Source organism: Cannabis sativa, chromosome 1, assembly GCF_029168945.1.
Source record: "Cannabis sativa cultivar Pink pepper isolate KNU-18-1 chromosome 1, ASM2916894v1, whole genome shotgun sequence".
NCBI classification, from domain to species: Eukaryota; Viridiplantae; Streptophyta; class Magnoliopsida; order Rosales; family Cannabaceae; genus Cannabis; species Cannabis sativa.
Window position 1 is genome coordinate 32,342,414 of NC_083601.1, and position 20,579 is coordinate 32,362,992.

Sequence of the window (20,579 nt, forward strand, 5' to 3'; positions counted from 1 at the left end):
TACAATTTAATATAATATAATACAGTACAATACGACCTAATACGGCGTTCTAAACGAACTCTAAGTGTCTAAAGGATGTAATAATTTTAGGGGGGGTTATATTTACACCCCTAAAAATTATAACCACACCCTATTATTAAAGTGACTCTAATTAAATATTGTTTTTTTATAACCCCACCCCACTTTATATACCAAAAGAGTATTATTTTGTACACCCCAAAACTTCTTATTTTAAATTATTTTATTATACATAAATTAGTATATCAACTGTATAAATACATACATATCTATTCAAAATAAAGTTCAAACACAAAAAAAAATCTCCCAAAATACTGTTTGAAAGAGTATATATATATATATAATAAATTTACTTTTGTATTCATTCCTTCATTGATAAAATCTCAAAATTTTATTTTATTGATGGATGATTTGAAAGTTTCAAACTTTTTAACTAGTAGTTTATTTTTATTTAAAGGATAACAAACAAGTTTTTTAAGAAGTTATGGGTGGGGTGCACTTATTATTAAGAAATAAAATAATAAATAAAAAAATTAAAAATATCTATTTTGGTCATTTTACAATAGGTTAAATATGTAATTAAATATTTGGGGTCATGTAATTTTAATTGGGGAGTTTTATTTGCACCCCATAAAATTATAAATACATCCTATTATTAAAAAAAATATAAATTTAAATAATTTTTAAAAATTACTCTTAATATTTTTTTAAAATTTTTTCCTCACATTATTTTATGTTAATTTCAATACTTATTTTAATTTTATTTTTATAATTTTTTCTAACTCATGTATATATTTTTTTTTATTTTTTTTCTAAAAAAATTTCATATAATTTTTTATTTAATTTTTTTATCATAATATTTAAAATATAATTTATTTTTATTTGATAGGTACAATTTTTAAGAATGTGAATTGAAAGAAAAAAATTGAAAAAAAATTAATACAATTAAATATATAAATTTTATATAGAATAAATATTATTAAAATAGGGTGTCTTTATAAATTTTTGGAGTGTAAATAAAATTTATCTTTTTAACTAATGTAATGATATTACATATCAACCAATAACTTAGAGAGGCCTTAAATTCAAACCTATGATCTTTCCTTTTTTTCCACCTTTTCATTACCAATTAATTATTAGAACAATGTGATATCTAAAAGAAAACAATAAAATGTATGTATCTAATTAATTGCTATGATAGGTTTCTGTTTCAAATACCAAAATATTTTTTTTTTTTTTTTTGATAAGTTACCAAAATCTATTTAACTGGTTCAAAACAACTTATGGATATATTAAAAAAAGAAAAAAAGTATTTAAAATGTAAAACTTACAAAAGTACAAACTGAAAAATACTGACAAAGTAAAATATGGTCAATGAAAACGAATATTTTGGATACAAACTACCAGAACAGTGAAACTCGTTTAGAAATTAAACACAAAATATTTCAATACGAACAGAAAAATACCCAACAAAGAAGAAATACAAACAAATCAAAGCCACCCTTCGGATACCAATTATTGTAAAACAAAAAGGGTCATTCAAAACATTTAATTTGGAAACAGGTGTTAATTTCATTTTATTATAGGGTTTATACATTGCATACATAAATTTACTACTTTTTTTTTTCACTGGATGAATTTTTTTTTAAAATACTGTATATTGTGTTAAGTGAAAGTTTTCACTATTATTCTAGAGTTTTTTTTAATTGTTCTACTCTTATTTTTAATTATTCTGTTTTGTTGTTTTACGGTTGTTTTATAAAAAAGACAGTATTTTTGGAAAAATTTCCGTGTGAAAGTATTTTTGTAAAAGTTAATCCAAATTTCAATATTTTTGTGAAAAAATCTTATTCTTATTGATAGGTGGCCCAAACCCATCAAGCATTTACAGAAGTGAAAATTACATGAAATATGGGATTTCATAACAAAGTTAGAAAAATATGGCATTTTTAGGTTTGCCACTTTTCTATGGCATTTTTTCACATTTAAGTTTTTTATGGTATTTGATAAGCCATATTTTTATAAACTTATTATCCAATCCCATATTTTATGTTTTTGTTTTTAGCTTAATTAGTTTTATTTATTTTTTTAATTTATTTTACACTTACATTTTAGGGTTTCTTTTTATTTGAAAAATTTACACCAAATACTACATTTTTTTTCAAACATTACATTTTTAATTTGACAAGAACATTTTACTTTTATACTTTTATTAATTTTTTTTTTCTTTTTTACTTATTGAAACTTCAAAAAGTTTTTTTTTGTCTTTTTTATATATTTTTTAGTCAATTTTGGCTCTCTTTTTTTTTCAACTTTTAAGTCAGTTGCTACTTTTTTTTTTCTTTCTTTCGCTTATCTCTCTCTATTTTTTTTTTCTAATTTCTCTTTGTGTCTCTCTTTTTTTTTTTCAATTTTTTTCTCAACCTAATTTTTTTCTCTTAATATATATAATAAGTGTACATTTTTATATTTCATTTTTTTTTACAAAAATTAAACTTGTTTTTTTATTTAAACTACTATTCGTTTTTTTTTGTTGTTAAAAACTAATTATTTCATTAAAAACAGCAGAAAAAAAAACCAGTTTCATCAGTATCATCCTGAAAAAAAAAATATAAAAAATCATAATCTAAAAAGAATCCAAACTTTAAAAACTAGTTTCATCAACATTGAAAGAAACTAATAATTTCATTTAAAGAATACAAAAAATAGTTTCATCAACAAGATAATGAAAAAAATTACAATCTAAAGACGATACTAACTTTAAAAACCAGTTTCATCAATATTAAAATAAACGAATTATTTCATTAAAAGTGGCAAAAAAAAAATAGTTTCAACAATAACATAATAAAAAATACACAATGCCTAATAACTAAACTTTTACAAATTAACGATACTAAATTTAAAAACCAGTTTCGAACATATAAAATTTATATCAATACCTAATAATCAAACTTCTAACTTCATTCTTTATTTTGGCATTTAATTTTTTATTTGCTTGCTCAAAAATTAGAGTTAATTTAAACATACAATATGCAGCAAATATAACAAAGAGAATCACAAATTAAAATCAAAGAGAAAAAAAAGAAACAAAGAAAATTAAAGAGACAAAAGTGCAATAAAAACCATAAAAGAATAAAAAAAAAAAAACAGTGGAATGTGAGAAACCAGTTAGTAAAACAACCAAAATAAAAACAAACAAATAAAAACCAGTTTCTTGAGATAAATTAATAAAAAATTGAATAAAACTCAATTATGAACAACAATAAAAAAAATTAATTACTTAAAAAAACCAGTTATGAAAATAATAAAATAATATGTATGTCAGAAACTGATTAATTAAAATAAAATAAAAATTGTTGTTCAAATATCATACAATAATAAAACTGGTTTTATACAAACGAAATAATATATAATAATATCATAAAAATTGAGCAACCCCATTACAGAATAGTTAAAACATGTGAAACCAGTTTCGACATGTGAAACCAGTTTTGACGTTATAAAAAATCATAACAAAATACAAATGTTAATAATAAAGTTAATTGAAACCAGTTTCATCAGACAATCAAATAAAAACATACACACACAAATATACAAAAAAAAAATACTAATCACAAATATAATCAAAACAACACATAATGCCTACCAATAATTTAATAACAAAATATAAGTGTAAGTTTCCAACCTAGAAACAAAATAATAAAAAAGTAACTTGAAAAAAAATTCTAATAACATAATGAAATTATTTTTTTTATTCTTTTAATGAAATTAATAGTTTCTTTCAATGTTGATGAAATTGATTTTTAAAGTTTATAATTTTTTATATTGTTTTTTCTTCAGGATGATGTTGATGAAACTGGTTTTTTTTTTTTTTTTTTTTTCGTTGCTTTTAATGAAATAATTAGTTCTTAACAAAAAAACAAAGAAAAAAATAGTAGTTTAAATAAAAAAACAAGTTTAATTTCTGTAAAAAAAAAATAATATCTATAGTTGAGATCATTTTTTATTTATTTTAGTATTTTATTTTTTTAAAAAAGAAAAAATAAATAAAAAGAAACATAAATTTTAAGTTTTTTATGGCATTACTCAAGACTTTTTCCCATATTTGTAAGTTTTTTTAAAAAATGCCATATTTAGTGTAATTAAGTTTTTATGCCATATATATCAAAACTTATCTTTATTTTCCCATATTTTTGTAAATAGCCCTTTACAGAATGAATAGAACATGTTTTTTTTTTTTTTTTTTTTGTTGGAGGTAGTGTTACAGTTACTAGTGTAGGTATGGGTGTAAGGGCTGTGTTGTGAAGGGCAGTGTTCATAATGGGCCCATAACAATGCCAAAATCTTGGAGGATTTTCTATTTATGCCTTAAATAGAATGATATTTGATGGTTAAGGATACCATAGCCTAGGTACCCTGTAAGTTCAAAGAAATTTAATTGAGAAATTACTATAACATTACCCTTTTAATTAAATTGTCATATTTGAGATATATAGTACCATGGTCCATACACTTTTATATACAAGCATCAAACACTAGTAGTGTCTACCTCTAGACTTGTAAAAGTGATGTAAATTTTTAATTATTTTTAAGTATTTTTGAAATAATCATTCTAAAAAAGCACATTATAAATATATTTGATAAACAGTAAAAAATGATCATATTATAAAAAAGTTACAAAGAAGTTGCTAATGCTATGAACTTTGATTTAAAGACTCCATAATAAATTTATTTATATTAAAATATATTTACCTATTTATTATATATTATTAAAAATAAAAATATTTAAAAATAAATTATATTCTAACAACAAAATAATATTTAAAATTTTAAATTATCAATTTTATTTAAAAATATTTTATTTATCGAATAATATCTTCTATTTTGATAATTTTATGTTAGTAAACCACATACATAGTCGACTTACCCATAAAGCAATTTACCCAATTGCCAAAGACATTACAAAATTTAAAACCTGCATTTAAGGATAATTTACATTATTTTTTTAAAAAAAAAATAATATGAGTGATATACATTAAAAATATTTTATATATTTTTTTAGAAAGCATTTTTAATATTTTTTCAAAAAAAAAAAAAACTTCTTCATTCAATTAATTTGAACATTATTATTATATTACCAAATGTCAACAATACATTTCAATTAATTTTTAAACTAAAATTTGGAATTATCAATATTAATAATTAATGATTTTTTTAATGAGAAATTTTACACATAAAAAAATCTAGAAATTTTTACACCATAAATACAAAATGCATTCTTTATTACTGAAATACCCTCACACGGTTATTGTTACTTTTTTATTACACTTTTACCACTTTGCACACACATTTTCATGCATCACACTTGTTGCTTACACGTAAGGGGTCTATGATTGACTTCTATCAATCAATCTATCATTTCACTCTCTTTTTTTCTTGTTTTCTTTTTATTTTTAATTTTATTTCAGTTCTTAATTTTTAATTTTTAATTTTATTTCAGTTTTTAATTTTTAATTTTTTTTCATAACAATTCTTCTTTTCTTTTTATTTTTAATTTTTAATTGTAAAGCTAGTTTCTTATATATTGTTGCTTACACGTCAGGGGTCTAGGATTGACTTCTATCAATCAATCCATCATTTCACTCTCTTTTTTTCTTCTTTTCTTTTTATTTTTAATTTTATTTCAGCTTTTTAATTTTTAATATTTAATTTTATTTCAGTTTTTAATTTTTAATTTTTTTTCATAACAATTCTTCTTTTAATTTTTAATTGTAAAGCTAGTTTCTTATATATTGTTGCTTACACGTCAGGGGTCTAGGATTGACTTCTATCAATCAATCCATCATTTCACTCTCTTTTTTTCTTCTTTTCTTTTTATTTTTAATTTTATTTCAGTTTTTAATTTTTAATTTTTAATTTTATTTCAGTTTTTAATTTTTAATTTTTTTCCATAACAATTCTTCTTTTCTTTTTATTTTTAATTTTTAATTGTAAAGCTAGTTTCTTATATTTTCTTACGAAGAAACGGACCTTGATAACATATGGAGTGACTGTGTAGAGAATAAAGTCAGAAAGAGTATAGACAACAAAAGCTAATACCTGAAGACAAAATCAAATAATAAAGAATAGTCGAAGTCAAGGAAAGTGTTCTGAGAAATGAAAAATATTTTCACTGGTTTTAGGCACAATCTTAGGAAATCATTGTGCTTCTTATGTATGTTTGCTCAACAAATAATGCAGAGATTTCATTGTCAACGTTTCTGGGAAAAAAAGCTAATGTTGGTGCTGATGTTCGAACCGAGGTTTGTTTTCGGTTTCTTTTTGGTTTTCCCCCATATTTGAAATTTTACACCTTCTGTATGTATTTTTTTAATATGTTTTTTATCTAGTTGTTTCCTGTCCATTTTTATATCATCAATGGGTAACAATGAGATTTATCATGGATGTTGATGTTCAAAGAGTTTTTCCTGTATTTTAGTTTGTATACAGTTGTTTTGTAGTTTTATTATAGTTTTGCTACTTGCATATGTTATTTCACTATAAAATTAATATGCAACTATTTGCACAAAACTTACTATGTATAACTACTATTTCTTAGTCCCCATCAAATTAAATTCTTGCATAACATATAAACTATCATAAAACGATAATGCAACTATAAGGCAACTATTTGCACTTGCATACAGTTGTTTTGTAGTTTTATTATAGTTTTGCTACTTGCATATGTTATTTCACTATAAAATTAATATGCAACTATTTACACAAAACTTACTATGTATAACTACTATTTCTTAGTCCCCATCAAATTAAATTCTTGTATAATATATAAACTATCATAAAACGATAATGCAACTATAAGGCAACCAAAACAAAAAATAAACAGACTTATACATAATTGGTTGTACCTTAATTCGATTTTACTCTTCTTATTTTATTTTTCAAAAAATATATTTATATTGAAAACCAGTAATCAATCAAAATGTAACTGTATATAACGTAGATGTATTATTCATGAGTTTTTTTTAAAAAATTTCACATCATACATTGTTTTGAATTTGGTGGGAGCTCCAGATCTGTTTGTTACAGATCTACATTTCATGAATCTGGATTTCGATATTAGGGGGAGTTGTTTTGATCGAATAAAACAGAAAACAAATGTGTAATTTCAGTTTCTTCACAGTTTTTCTGATTTTTTTTTCGTCATTTTCAGTTTAGATCATTGCAGGTCTTCTTTTCCAGTTGATTTTGCCAGAATTAATAGTTGTATTTTTCTCGTTTTAGTTTCATTTTGGTTGTTTTGCGGTTTTGAAACGAGCGCGTATTTTCATCTTCATGGTTCGCTCTGTACATGTTGCGAAAATTATTAATTACTACGCAAGTGCACGCAATCAAGTAGTATACTCACGCAAGTGAGGTCGAACCACAGGGAATTAGATTAATTACTACTAAACTATACTTATAATTCTATTTGGCAAATCAAAAGTATTTATGATTGAGAAAGGAAGAAAGAAATTCAAGAAACTTAAAGAAACAAGTGAATATTAATCAAGATGAGAGAATAGGGAGACGAATCCTATTGTTAAGTTACCAATGTTAATGTCTAATTGCTATCATTCTCTTGAAGTGAATGACAGATTATAAATTAACCTAGCTCTTTTCAGATCTTCTAGGTTCTAAATCTCATGCTCTCTAATTAATCTCTTAATTAAACTAACATGAAATCAGCATTAAGCAATAATCTAAATGTCACAAAGGCTATGTAAATACTTTCGTTTCACATCAAAACCTAGACTATCCAATTTTAGCATTCTCAATTCGCACTTTTCAGATTTTGAATTGAGATCATAAAACATGTAAAAGGTGATCAATCTTGCACATCAAAATTAAACACAAATATGAATAGTGTTCACAATCAAGATGGAGGAATGACAATTATTCATTAACTAGGAAAAACTTAAACAACATTCATCATTCTCCCTAAATAGGAGTTTAGTTCAACACATCCATAATCAAATCCATAATTAACATTGAAACAGAAAATAGCATAGAAAAATTAAAGAGAAGAGAAAGAACTAGTTGAAGCAATTGATCCGGGTCGCCACAAGCCGCTCTTCTAGCCTCCTCCTTTGTTTCTAGGGTTCTAATTCTGAATAATCCTAATTTTCACGCACTCTATCTATTTAAACCAAGTCTCATCCTTAAAATTCGCGAAATTGCGAAACTGCCCAAAAATCCCGTTACTGGGGTCCCCGTCGCGACTGGCAAAGCCCCCGTCGCGACAGGAGTTATACTTCGACTTCTTGAAAACTTTCTGCCAGTTCCCGTCGCGACTGGCAAATTCCCCGTCGGGACTGGAACAGGCAGCAACACCAATCTTGGTTTTTCTTCTCGATTCTTTCACCATTTTTCCTCAATTCTTGTACATACTTTCTTTAAATGCCCGAGGACCTGAAACCAAAGAATAAAGCGTAATATAGCCCTAAAACTAGAAACAAAGAGTGAAAACTAACCGAAAATATGACCCAAAACTTAGACTAAAATTAGCCTAACAAATTCCCCCAAACTAGATTCTTACTCGCCCTCGAGTAAGATAAATGCTACTAACTACTAATCTACTAACTGCGCTATAAGATAATCACAATACTACTGCTCATGTGTTGTTCTCTTCCATTGCTCAAACTAGAATTTCAATTCCACCAACTCTAACAATTAATTTAGATGCTCAGTTTTTCACATACTGCACAAACACAAGATGACTTCACAATCGAAACAATGTTATAATGGTTTTACTCTTTCTAACCATTCCACTACCCGATAACTCATATGATTGCATGCTTACCTCTCTCCACTAATGTTGACAACATCCTTTCGGAATCAATAGGGCTTTTTGAGGTTTAGAAAGTATGGCTTAGATATTTGAAAAATGAAAAACAATTTTGGCTAAAGATATCATAAGCACAAAAATAACCCACAAGCTTCTTCTAATTTCAAATTTCCCAAAGTGTTCCCACAACTAACCAAGATTGAGAAGTTTTTTATCTTTTCCCAACATCACTGAATTTTATTATCTTTCTTGAATCATATATATATTTTTTTTCAATATTTTTTTTTTCAGTGATATTGATCTTACAACTTATATTTTTTTTTTCTCAATCTTGCACGTTTTTTTTTCTATCTTCTCTCACACCATGCATTTTGCTCCCCCAAACTAATTATATAGCTTATGGTATCATTGATAAAATAGTGAGGACAAAATTTAACAGTGTGGATACATATTTCGATTCAACAGGTGAAGAATAAAACAAGTTTAGGCTCAAGAGGGTTAACTAAGGATAATCATTTCATGGTAGGCTTGAAAGGCTCAAACTATCCAACAAATGCCTAAATCATATTCCTATTGAATGTTGTCAAGGATTTCGCCTCAAAAGAATAAGACATGCAAGTTCTAAGCTATTCAGTCAATCTTACCACAAACCATAGTAAAACAATTATAACATATTTCACAGATCATCAAATTGCATTCTTACACATGTTATACGAGCATCCAAACTAATCCAAAGAGTTAACAAAATTAAGCACACAGTTATTTTGCAATTTCAGAGCACATTACAATAAACAGCAGCACACAATTATCTTTTAGCTTATTGCCATCCTTAACTAAAACAGAAAAAAAAACTAACACAGAAAATTAAAGTGCAGAATTTTTTTTTTTAAATCTCTCCCCCCAAACTAAATATGATATTGTCCCCAATGTGTTAAAATAAAATTGTGGTTGAGAGATACTTACCTGCGCACCACATCAACAAGCGGTTGACGCCCGTAATAAGCGTCATGCAAGACAACTTGAAAATTATTGTTGTACTCGCCTTCAAGCTTGGCAAGCAATGAGTTTGAACAAAAGTCAGCACCAACAACATAAGATTTTGGATGATGTGCTTGGGGAGAAGCCTTTGGTAACTCGAAGAGAATACAATATGGAGAATGCGGCATTAGTGGAAAATAAGGGTCCATTGGTGGTTCATAATATAGTGGTGTTGACAACCTCAAATTAACAACTACAAGTGATTCTTCTACCACCAATGGCACCTCTTTCTTGCTTTTCTCAAATAACCTCTCAATTGGTTGTTCAGTTTCCTCATGACCATCCACATCCTTGACTGTGATTTGATCTTCAATAATTTCATCATTGAGGATGGATGTTTCTTCATTCACCAAATTGAGTTCATCATTTGTTGAGCAAGCATCCAATGTATCCAAATTTTCAACCACTTCAAAGGATTCTTTCTCTTCAATTCTAGGCTCAGTCTCTTCTATGTATTCATCTGATGGTGCTTCTACTATATTCAAACAACTCTTATAACTTTCGTTATTTGAGTTATTATCCTTAAAACTCTCTGAATCCTGCGCCATTAAATTATCACATAGAGCTTTTACCATGTCCGCCAATCGATTAATCTCTTTTGGAAGTGATAGTATATCCTCCTCTTCTTCAATTGGTTGGGGTGAGTTTGGACAATAAGGAGGGTATTGATGACTCCAACCTTGAAGTGATGGATTCCAATGCCAATCATAATCAAAATCTGCCATATCATTCAACAAATTTATTGCTTCATGGCTTCTCCTTAACAAAGGCTCTCCAGTAACCTCTGCTCCATAATCCACCCAACTTTTTGTTTCATCATCAAGTCCACTATAAAAGAGCCACGTAAAACATCCACTTGAGAAAGTGGGATAACATCTCTCTCCAAGCTCTTTAAATCTCCTCCAAGCAGAATAGAATGATTCATTGTGTTGTTGGGCAAAATCCTCAAGATATAGCATCTGGATTTATCTTGCAGGTCAAACTCATAAGTACAACATTAGTAAAATTAAAAAAAATAAAACTAAATTAGTAATTAAAAGATAAAAATTTGAAACAACAAAATTGATACTAAAACTAAAAAGAAAAACCAAATTCGAACAAAATTTAATTTTTAATAATATTACAAAATTTAATCTAAAAGAAACAGATTAGAAATAAACAAAAAAACAATTAACCAAAGTAGAAGTTAGTATAATTTTATGTAATATTAATCTTTATACAATTCCCCGGCAACGACGCCAAAAACTTGTTGCGAAAATTATTAATTACTACGCAAGTGCACGCAATCAAGTATAGTATACTCACGCAAGTGAGGTCGAACCACAGGGAATTGGATTAATTACTACTAAACTATACTTATAATTTTATTTGGCAAATCAAAAGTATTTATGATTGAGAAAGGAAGAAAGAAATTCAAGAAACTTAAAGAAACAAGTGAATATTAATCAAGATGAGAGAATAGGGAGACGAATCCTATTGTTAAGTTACCAATGTTAATGTCTAATTGCTATCCTTCTCTTGAAGTGAATGACAAATTATAAATTAACCTAGCTCTTTTAAGATCTTCTAGGTTCTAAATCTCATGCTCTCTAATTAATCTCTTAATTAAACTAACATGAAATCAGCATTAAGCAATAATCTAAATGTCACAAAGGCTATGTAAATACTTTCGTTTCACATCAAAACCTAGACTATCCAATTTTAGCATTCTCAATTCTCACTTTTTCAGATTTCGAATTGAGATCATAAAACATGTAAAAGGTGATCAATCTTGCACATGGAAATTAAACACAAATATGAATAGTGTTCACAATCAAGATGGAGGAATGACAATTATTCATTAACTAGGAAAAACTTAAACAACATTCATCATTCTCCCTAAATAGGAGTTTAGTTCAACACATCCATAATCAAATCCATAATTAACATTGAAACAGAAAATAACATAGAAAAATTAAAGAGAAGAGAAAGAACTAGTTGAAGCAATTGATCCGGGTCGCCACAAGCCGCTCTTCTAGCCTCCTCCTTTGTTTCTAGGGTTCTAATTCTGAATAATCCTAATTTTCACGCACTCTATCTATTTAAACCAAGTCTCATCCTTAAAATTCGCGAAATTACGAAACTGCCCAAAAATCCCGTCACTGGGGTCCCGGTCGCGACTGGCAAAGCCCCCGTCGCGACGCGAGTTATACTTCGACTTCTTGAAAACTTTCTGCCAGTTCCCGTCGCGACTGGCAAATTCCCCGTCGTGACTGGAACAGGCAGCAACACCAATCTTGGTTTTTCTTCTCGATTCTTTCACCATTTTTCCTCAATTCTTGTACATACTTTCTTTAAATGCCCGAGGACCTGAAACCAAAGAATCAAGCGTAATATAGCCCTAAAACTAGAAACAAAGAGTGAAAACTAACCGAAAATATGACCCAAAACTTAGACTAAAATTAGCCTAACAGTACAGCTGAAGGCTTAGTGCATGTGGTATTTTTGTAAATATTTGTATGTGGACTGTATAAATGTTTAATGGGCCGGCCCAAAGTATTTTTGTAATTTTTTTTCTTTTTTTGTATTTTTCTATTTTTTCCCCAAAAATCTAAATATATAATATCATAATATTTGCTTATGATTATATTTATTTTATAGTGATATTTTACGATTGTTAGTTTATTTTTTTATGAAAGACTTTTATAAATAAATCAAATTTCAGAAGAAAAAAATTAATCGTGGTGTAATAATTATTAATAAAACATGTAAATGTTAATATAAAAAATAATAATCTAAGTATTAAGATTTTAATTAATTAATGTGTTTTTGACTGAATATTAAATTTTAATAAATCTTAAAATTAAAAATTTTGTAAAAATGTGTGTAACTTAATTTTCGTTTAAGGCCTTATTAAAACTTTGCCTAAAATAATTTGAAAATACCAAATGCATAAAAATTTTATATTTTGGAAGAAAAAATTAATAATAAATAACATAAAAAAAAGAAAAATTATATATAACATACGTTTTATATATTTAAAATTATAATAAATTAAACTACAATATAATTATCATTATAAATACACTTAATAATTCATAGCATTTAAAATTTATAATTTACTAATTTTTTTTTAATAGCACAACTATAATTGTTTTTCTCTATGCTAAAGCTATCCCAAACTTGATATTATACGATGAAACACACGTTAATTACAATTAAAGGGCTGTGAAGTTGAAGATTTTAATATACTGTATTATATTCATATTTGTTTTCAGATTTTAATGCATTAATATGTAGAATCCACTTATATAACAGAGAATAAAGGTCGTGTTTGGTTGGAAGGATGAAAACTTAGGAATGAGAATGGGAATAAGAATATGAATGAAATAAAATTTAAAATACATAAAAAAAATTGATAAAAAAATTATTAAATTTTTTCTCATCATACATTAGAATAGTCTTTCTTTCCATTTCATGAAAATGGAAAAGTCATTCCACCAAAACGCATTCCATTAGAATGACATCCCAACACTTTAATATGCAATCAAACAAAAGAATAGAATGAAGAAAGTTTCTTTTCTTTTTTATTCTATTTTATTACCTCCAACTAAACGTGACCAAAGAATTTATTAATATTATTATTATCATTTGAGAGAAGAAGAGTATTATTTCCATTAAAGTAGATGAATTCATTGTAATAATTATGATGAGTATATGGATCTACACACCGACTGATTAGGCAAATATTTTGGGCAATGAAAGGGGTTTGGTAGAGTAAGGGATGAGTTGAGTTGAGTGTCCTATATAGAACCGTGAAAATGAGGACACACACAGGGTCACATGTTACGTTGAGATTCTGTACGTGTTATATATATAAGATCAATTCATTTGAAATTTCAAACTATAACACGTGGCACAAACTCAAGCTATGTACGTGAATCATCAAATCATCACCATGCATGTTGGCTAACAGGTAAGCTGCTTAACACCTACGTGGCCCAATAAGACTGTTGCATGTGTCATTAATTTACACTGAATAATGATGATATGGATGGAGTACGTTGACTTTTATTATTTGAGTTTTACCCTGTTGCTATTCAAATCAAACTTAATAATCCCCAACCGCAATATCTATCGAAAGTAACAATCAACAACAAAAAAGAACTTAATTATTAAATTTATTATATTAATTGTTTCCTTATTAATCATGACTCTTGTGCCTTCAACAAGTATGAAGATGAATACGAAAAATCATTCCAATACAGAAAATTAATATTAAATCTTCATATTACATTCTATGGGACCGGATTTCGTCCCGTTACTGTACGGACACGGATTTCAATCCGTGATGTACTGTAACCGTTGGATGGGTAGTTAATTTGATCCAACGGTTGGGGTTCATGTAGGGGTAATTAGGTATCAAAAATGGCTACCGGTTACTTTTTTTGAAATTTAAATTTATTAAAAATGGAAAAGTGAAAAGTGACATCTATCCATCAATCAAGTCTAATCAACCGTCGTACTCCTCCACTCCTCCACTTCTTCACTTTCATTTTCTTTCATTGTTCTATTTATCATTCGTTTTTCCATTTTCGTCTCTGCTAGGGCAAAGTTCTTCCTCTTCCATTTTCTTTTCATTTTCCATTTTGTTTTTCCATTTTCTATTTTCGTTTGAGGTAGTAAAAACCATATTGTACATTGTGGTGACTGTGGTGTACATTACTCGAAGTGCCATTGTTGGAGTTGTTAGAGGGGGGTGTCGACGGTGAGTTATACATTACTCCGTTATACTTTACATACATTTTCTTATTGACAGAAAAAAATATATATTTTTGAAGGGAATGTGGTGTTTTTCCATTTTCGTGTACTTAATAGTTTCATTTTGTCTCAGGTGTGGAGGTTGAGGTGGTGAAGGGAGTTTGCATATCTTTGTCGAGGTATTTCTTTGTCTCTCTCTCTCTCTCTCCATCTCTCTCGTCTCTCGGTTCCGTGTTTAAGGGAGTTTGCATTTCTTCGTGTCTCCCCGTGCATGTGTTGTGGTTCTTAGTGTGGAATGTACTGTGTGTTATGAGTTTTTTGTTTTAGTTATTTATGAATATGTGATTTGGTATTTTGATTGAGTTTGTTGCAATAAAGAGTTGCATTGTTTAAATTGAATTAGTTGCATTGTACTATAATTTAGGGGTTTTGATTTGGGTATTTTGATGTATGTATTTTTGGAATGTGTTAGTTGATTCGGTTGGATTTTAAATATTTGGGAATATGATAAATGGAGATTTTTTGAGCAATATGACAAAAAAATAATGCATGAGTTCTATAATATTAGGCTGGATGGTCTTTTAGTGATCTTATGATTGTGGAAATGATTTGGCTTTATTTGTTGTTTTTGGGATAAAATATGAAATCATCAAATATTGGTAAGTATGGTACCCGATTTTAGAGGCACTATACTCATACAATTTAAAGATCGTAATAGAAGTAGGAGATTAATATAAATAGGAGATATTATGAAACCAAACAATTTGTATCAAACAAAACAAGTTGTGTATTGAACTAAAAACTTAACACACATAAATTAGGAATACTATTAAAAATTCGGATAACAATAAGCGAAAAAAATATCCGTTTAAAATTTTTGCAACCCCATCAAAGCTTAATGTGCATACTTGAGGGTATTGTAATCCGGTTCCTCGGTCTTACGAGTTCCTTGTCAATTATTTTTTTCTTTTTTCATGAGTGTACAGATCAAACTCCTAAACACCTTCAATTGACCTTCGCATTGCCTATAAACACAAATTTTGTATAATCTTTTGGGCCATACAAAAATCCTTAGTAAATGCTTGTCCTTTTTCAATTACAAATTTTGTATAATCCTTTGGCCATACAAGAAACTATATTTTACAACTTGTAAGAAAGATGTGATTCGAATTCAGTTTAGTGGCTTGAGAGGATCAAATTCTAGGTTGCTACTTGTATTTATAAAACAAAATGCTTTGACAACTTTCTTTCTTAGATCTTTGTAGAGAATGGGGAAGTTTTCTGTACTAATTATGCTTCTTCTTTTTTTTGTGCCTTTACTGCATTTTGCATAAGTTTGGTACTGTACTTTGTTGGTGTTTTGTGTCCACGGATTTCCTCCACCATGAGTGAGAGGTCTCAATATATTTGGGAAGAGGTCACCCGTGGACATGTGAACCTTTTTGTCTCTTTTCGAAAAAATTAGAAATTGTTGTAATCTTTTTGACCATTGGCAAACTTCATGCTTAATTGAGGCCCTAAGAACCTCAAGATCTAGAGTTCCAAGATTTAATTGAGAAGGTCAATAATTTTTTCTAAATTTTATGTTACATATGTTGGCATCATTGTATGTTAAAAGTGAATACTGTATAACTGACTTTACTGTGATGTTATTGTAATAGTATAGTATGTAAGGAAAATATGCTTACTTGTTGCGAAGGGAGACTAACAAGTTACAAAATCCATTATTTAGGCATATTGGTACATTGTACTTAACAGTTTCCATATAGTACATTTAACAAATAGACTATAGTACATATAATGATAGTATGTTATATAGGAAGAGATGCTTACCTGTTATTGTACACATATAGGAAATTAAGTGTCGGGATGTCATGAATACACTGAAATGTTAGACGATTGCATGAATTATTCAAAGTCTTTGTCTTCCAATATTTTAGTGTTTTGAATGTTTGTTAATTTAAGTTATTTTGTCTTGTGTAATAGGTTTATAAAATGGTATTTAAACGGAAGAGGGGGCGAGACAAAAAGGATGCGGCAGAGATAAAGAAGAAGGATCCGAAGGAAGCTTGGCCGAAGTACTAGTGAGTTATTTGTGGCGATTATTTTAGTGGTAATATTTTTTGGTTTTGAAAATAATATTTATAATTCCATTCCTTTCTTTAATTGATGCGGCCAAGCCAATTTCTATGCTTATGCCGATGCACACAAAGAGAAACCTAAAGCGAGATGTGAGTGACTTGACTGTGTTATGGATCTTTTATTTTTTATCTTTGATTTAGCGTACTTTTGTTAATAATCGAGTCTTAATATTGCAGGTGCTTCGTAGTTTTAAGGAGCAATTCAAGCTTCTTACCGATGAAGAGATTGAGAATTGGGCTGCATACGAAGTCGAGGCTTCCCCCTCCAAGGTTGGTGGTAGAGGGAAAGGGAAGAAGGTGAAGGAGACATTATCTGCTGAGCCGTGGATTGACAACAACGAAGGTGTGGGGGACGTTCAAGTTTCGGTCGTTGCTCATTCGAGCGTTTGGGGAGAATAGTCCCACTTGCTCAACGAGGGTCAAAAAGAAATGGTGAGAAATGCCGGTTTCTCAACATTTTTAAGGGAGGATGCCCCGTACATAGACGCTAAGATAGTTAGTTGGCTGATCGATCACGTGGATCCAACCACTTCTCGGCTGGAGATATTTGGAAGAACAATCCAACTATCCGCCAAGCTGTTTGAGGATGTCATGGGAATCCGGGATGGCGGAGAACCCGTGGCAACCGAAAGTGAGCGTGACCTGGTTGAGTTTGACGTCCTCTTCAAGGCCAAGGACTATAGGTATTCCCTGACTTTGCTGGAGAATGAGCTCGGGAAACCGGCGACGGTGACTACCCGTTTCTCATTAAGTTTCTCCTTGTCCGTATTGAACCGTGTCGTCGCCGAAGAATGGTACCGAGGTCGGCACTAGCTACATGCATTCTTTAGTTGACATAAGGTCAATTAAGAAGAAGAATTGGGCGGCTATGGGATATCGATATCTAATGAGCTCTCTACACCGGTACAAGACGAAGAACACCAAAAATGTCTCCGGTTGCACGATATTTTTACAGGTAATTTTTCGAATTATTGTGATGGTAGTAATTTTATTCTCTCGTGTACTGGTGTGGTAATATATGTATGCACTTTTGTTTGGTGGCAGCTTGTATATTTGACGCACGTAGATCGGACTCGCTACTCACGTGGACCGAACTGTGGCTCCAATTGACTTTTGGACCACAAAACACTGCAAGTCAGTGTACAAGTGGATTCGAGACCAGGGTGGTCACACAAGTGGAAAGGTACATTTAGTACTTCAATTTTCTAATGCGTTAGAATTTTATTTGAGAGATATGCTAACTAGTTTTTTTGGTGTACTAAGCAGGTGAAGTTGACTAACACGTATGTGTTACTGCCAAGTTTTGAATCCGCTGCAGTTGGGCAACCCACAAATGACGCAATATACAAAGCTGTGTGTGAGTTGAAAGATGAGGTCTTCCGGCTTGATTTGAAGGTGAGCGGCGCAAAAGAGTCATTGCGAAGGTACTCTCCACTTACCTTGGGAAGGGGACTATGAAAGAAGTGTTGGAAATACCTGAGACGAGCAAAGTTCAGCGCTCGCTTTCGTTCAACGGGGAGACCGAGAAGAAGGATGACGTCGGTGTCGAGGAAAAGGATGGTGAAGGGACGAAGGATGACGTGGTTATCGAGGAAAAGGATGGTGAAGGGACGAAGGATGACGTGGGTGTCGAGGAAAAGGATGGTGAAGGGACGAAGGATCAATTGGAAGAGGATGTTGATGATATAGAGAGTGTCCCTTCACTTAATCTATCAGAAGAGAAGGTCGTTGTTCCAACTAAGGTGGTTGTTTCTGATGATTCGTTTGAGGTTATGAACTTTTGGGGAGAAGATCTCCCCGCTATTGTAAAAGAGGAAGTTGAGCGACGAGTGAAGGATGATTTTGATGATGTGCGTTCGAAAGATTCAAAGAATCTGGAGGGAAGGTGATTGGTCCGTTCACTGTGAAGAAGGGTTACTCAAATCAACAGTACGAGTTGTTCCGTTACATTTTCTCTAGCGCCAATGATCCGAGGTAATCTCATGTGTCATGATTACTGTGTACGTAGTTGATATTAGTACATTCGTTTCGTTGTTGATTATTTGTTTGGTATTTCAGTGAAGTGTTAGCCCATTTTGGGAAGGTTGAGGTCGAGCGGATGTATTTCAAATGCATGAAACCGGAGACCGATATATCACACAGTGTACGTAGAAGTTGGCATTTGGGTGCTTTGAAATTTGTAGTTCATTATTTTAGTTAATGCCATTTACAAATTGTATGAATGACAACATAACGGATATTGTTTGTGTAAATGTCAGCTCATTGATTGCTTTGCTCAAATCATGAATTTTCGAGAGAAGAAGCGCAACGGCATTGGAAGTAAGAGAACTTGGTTTATGCCCACCAGAATTTTGGTATGAAATTTGATATTTAAAAGTGGACATGAATCTTTTGTATTTGTCTTTGTAAACTCTGTTAAATCTATGTTTTTATTTAAAATGTAATCTATTATGTGTGCTTATTGTGCAGAGCAAGTTACTTGGAAGATCGATGACTGTGGAGAGGATGGCGAAGCAGCAAGAGTGGTCCACTCTTTATTACGATGCAGATTTGAGTTTATGTCACACTGTAATTTGCATTTTCTTGAAACTTTTGTGTTGAATCAAATGTGTGTAGTTCAATTTTCCGATGACGTTGTTTGTTTTACTTTGTCGCAGATGGTGGTACCCCTACTGGATACCGAGAGTGCTCCGCACTGGTTTGCGGCGAATGTGAGCATGGTTAATACAACAGTGGAAATTAGGGACTCGTTGTCTTCTGCAATGCATAAGAGGTCACGTCGGAGCACCTGCGTAGAGATGGTATGCACGTGTGTACACGGTTTGCCGTTTTATTAGTGTAATTGCACTAATCTCAACTCGTGATTGTTTTAATTTTTTTGCGGCTCCGGACTTTGGACCAATTGTTTGCCCTGTCGAAGCCGGGAGACCTGAATTTCAGCGAGTTTGTAATTATTTCTTCAAGCAAGGACTACCCACAACAACAAAATGGCCACGATTGTGGAATGTTTGTAATGAAGTACATGGAATCACTGTTCGAGGAAAATGAAATATTGGAAGAGGTAATGTAATGTTGATTTCTTTAGTTTAAGTTTTCATCCTGTTAACTAACTGTTTATATTGTGAAAATTGAGTTGTCAATCTATTTTTTGATGGATTTGTTTCTATGGATTTGGTTGTCATGTGTATTACTGAATTGGTTTCCTAATGTACACTGCAGTTTGATCCTATTGAAGCGAGACTGGATTGTGTTGGGAAAATTGTCACCCACGAGAGTAACAAGGCTAAACATGCTGTGATGGAGGGAGTTAAGAAGCAATTTGGATTGAGCAAAACCAAAGTTCTTCCATCAACATCTACAACTATAGCATTACGTAGTCCATCAAGGTCTCCTCGAGACCCCGATTCAACGGCGAAGGCCGGAGTCCGAAAACATGTGGACTGGCAAGAGCAAGTCCCCGAAAACACGTCATTCTAAAAGGCTGGCCATAAGTAACAAGTAGTATATTACAATGGTTAGAAAAGTAACTTTATTTATATATTTACTATGTTCAGTACAATGGTTACAAAAGTTAGGTTTTAGGTCGTAAATTAGATTTAGTCAGTCATGTTATATACTTGCATCATACTACTGTTAGGTGATTTGGAATTGCACTAATGTTGGTGATTTTATAATTTACTATAGGGTAAGACTTGTGGTAGTTTTTAGAATTTGGTGGAACTGATTATTATTATTGTATGGTCATTATTACTATTATTGTGAATATTATTTCGGTTGTTATACTTTGCCATTACTATTAGGTTTTGGATTTTTTTTAC

At 30.2% G+C, this 20,579-nt stretch overlaps 1 protein-coding gene and 1 long non-coding RNA gene across 2 annotated transcripts; both read left to right on the top strand.

Moving 5' to 3' along the window:
• Positions 1-6,835: 6,835 nt before the first annotated feature.
• Positions 6,836-12,453, top strand: LOC133033468 (uncharacterized). Its single transcript, XR_009685614.1, has 2 exons — positions 6,836-7,368; positions 12,339-12,453. It is a non-coding gene; the product is annotated as an uncharacterized LOC133033468 (long non-coding RNA).
• A 7,238-nt stretch (positions 12,454-19,691) lies between these two features.
• LOC133034044 (uncharacterized) lies at positions 19,692-20,238 on the top strand. The gene is made up of 2 exons (XM_061109066.1): positions 19,692-19,822; positions 19,981-20,238. Exons 1-2 carry the CDS (start codon positions 19,766-19,768, stop codon positions 20,236-20,238), a joined length of 315 nt encoding a protein of 104 aa, XP_060965049.1. The 5' UTR covers positions 19,692-19,765.
• The last annotated feature ends 341 nt before the right edge of the window (positions 20,239-20,579 follow it).

Coding starts and splice junctions, on each gene's coding strand:
- LOC133034044 (XM_061109066.1), top strand. CDS start 19,766: ATGTTTGTAATGAAGTACATGGAATCACTGTTCGAGGAAAATGAAATA. Junction 19,823..19,980: donor AAAATGAAATATTGGAAGAG/GTAATGTAATGT, acceptor TGTACACTGCAG/TTTGATCCTATTGAAGCGAG.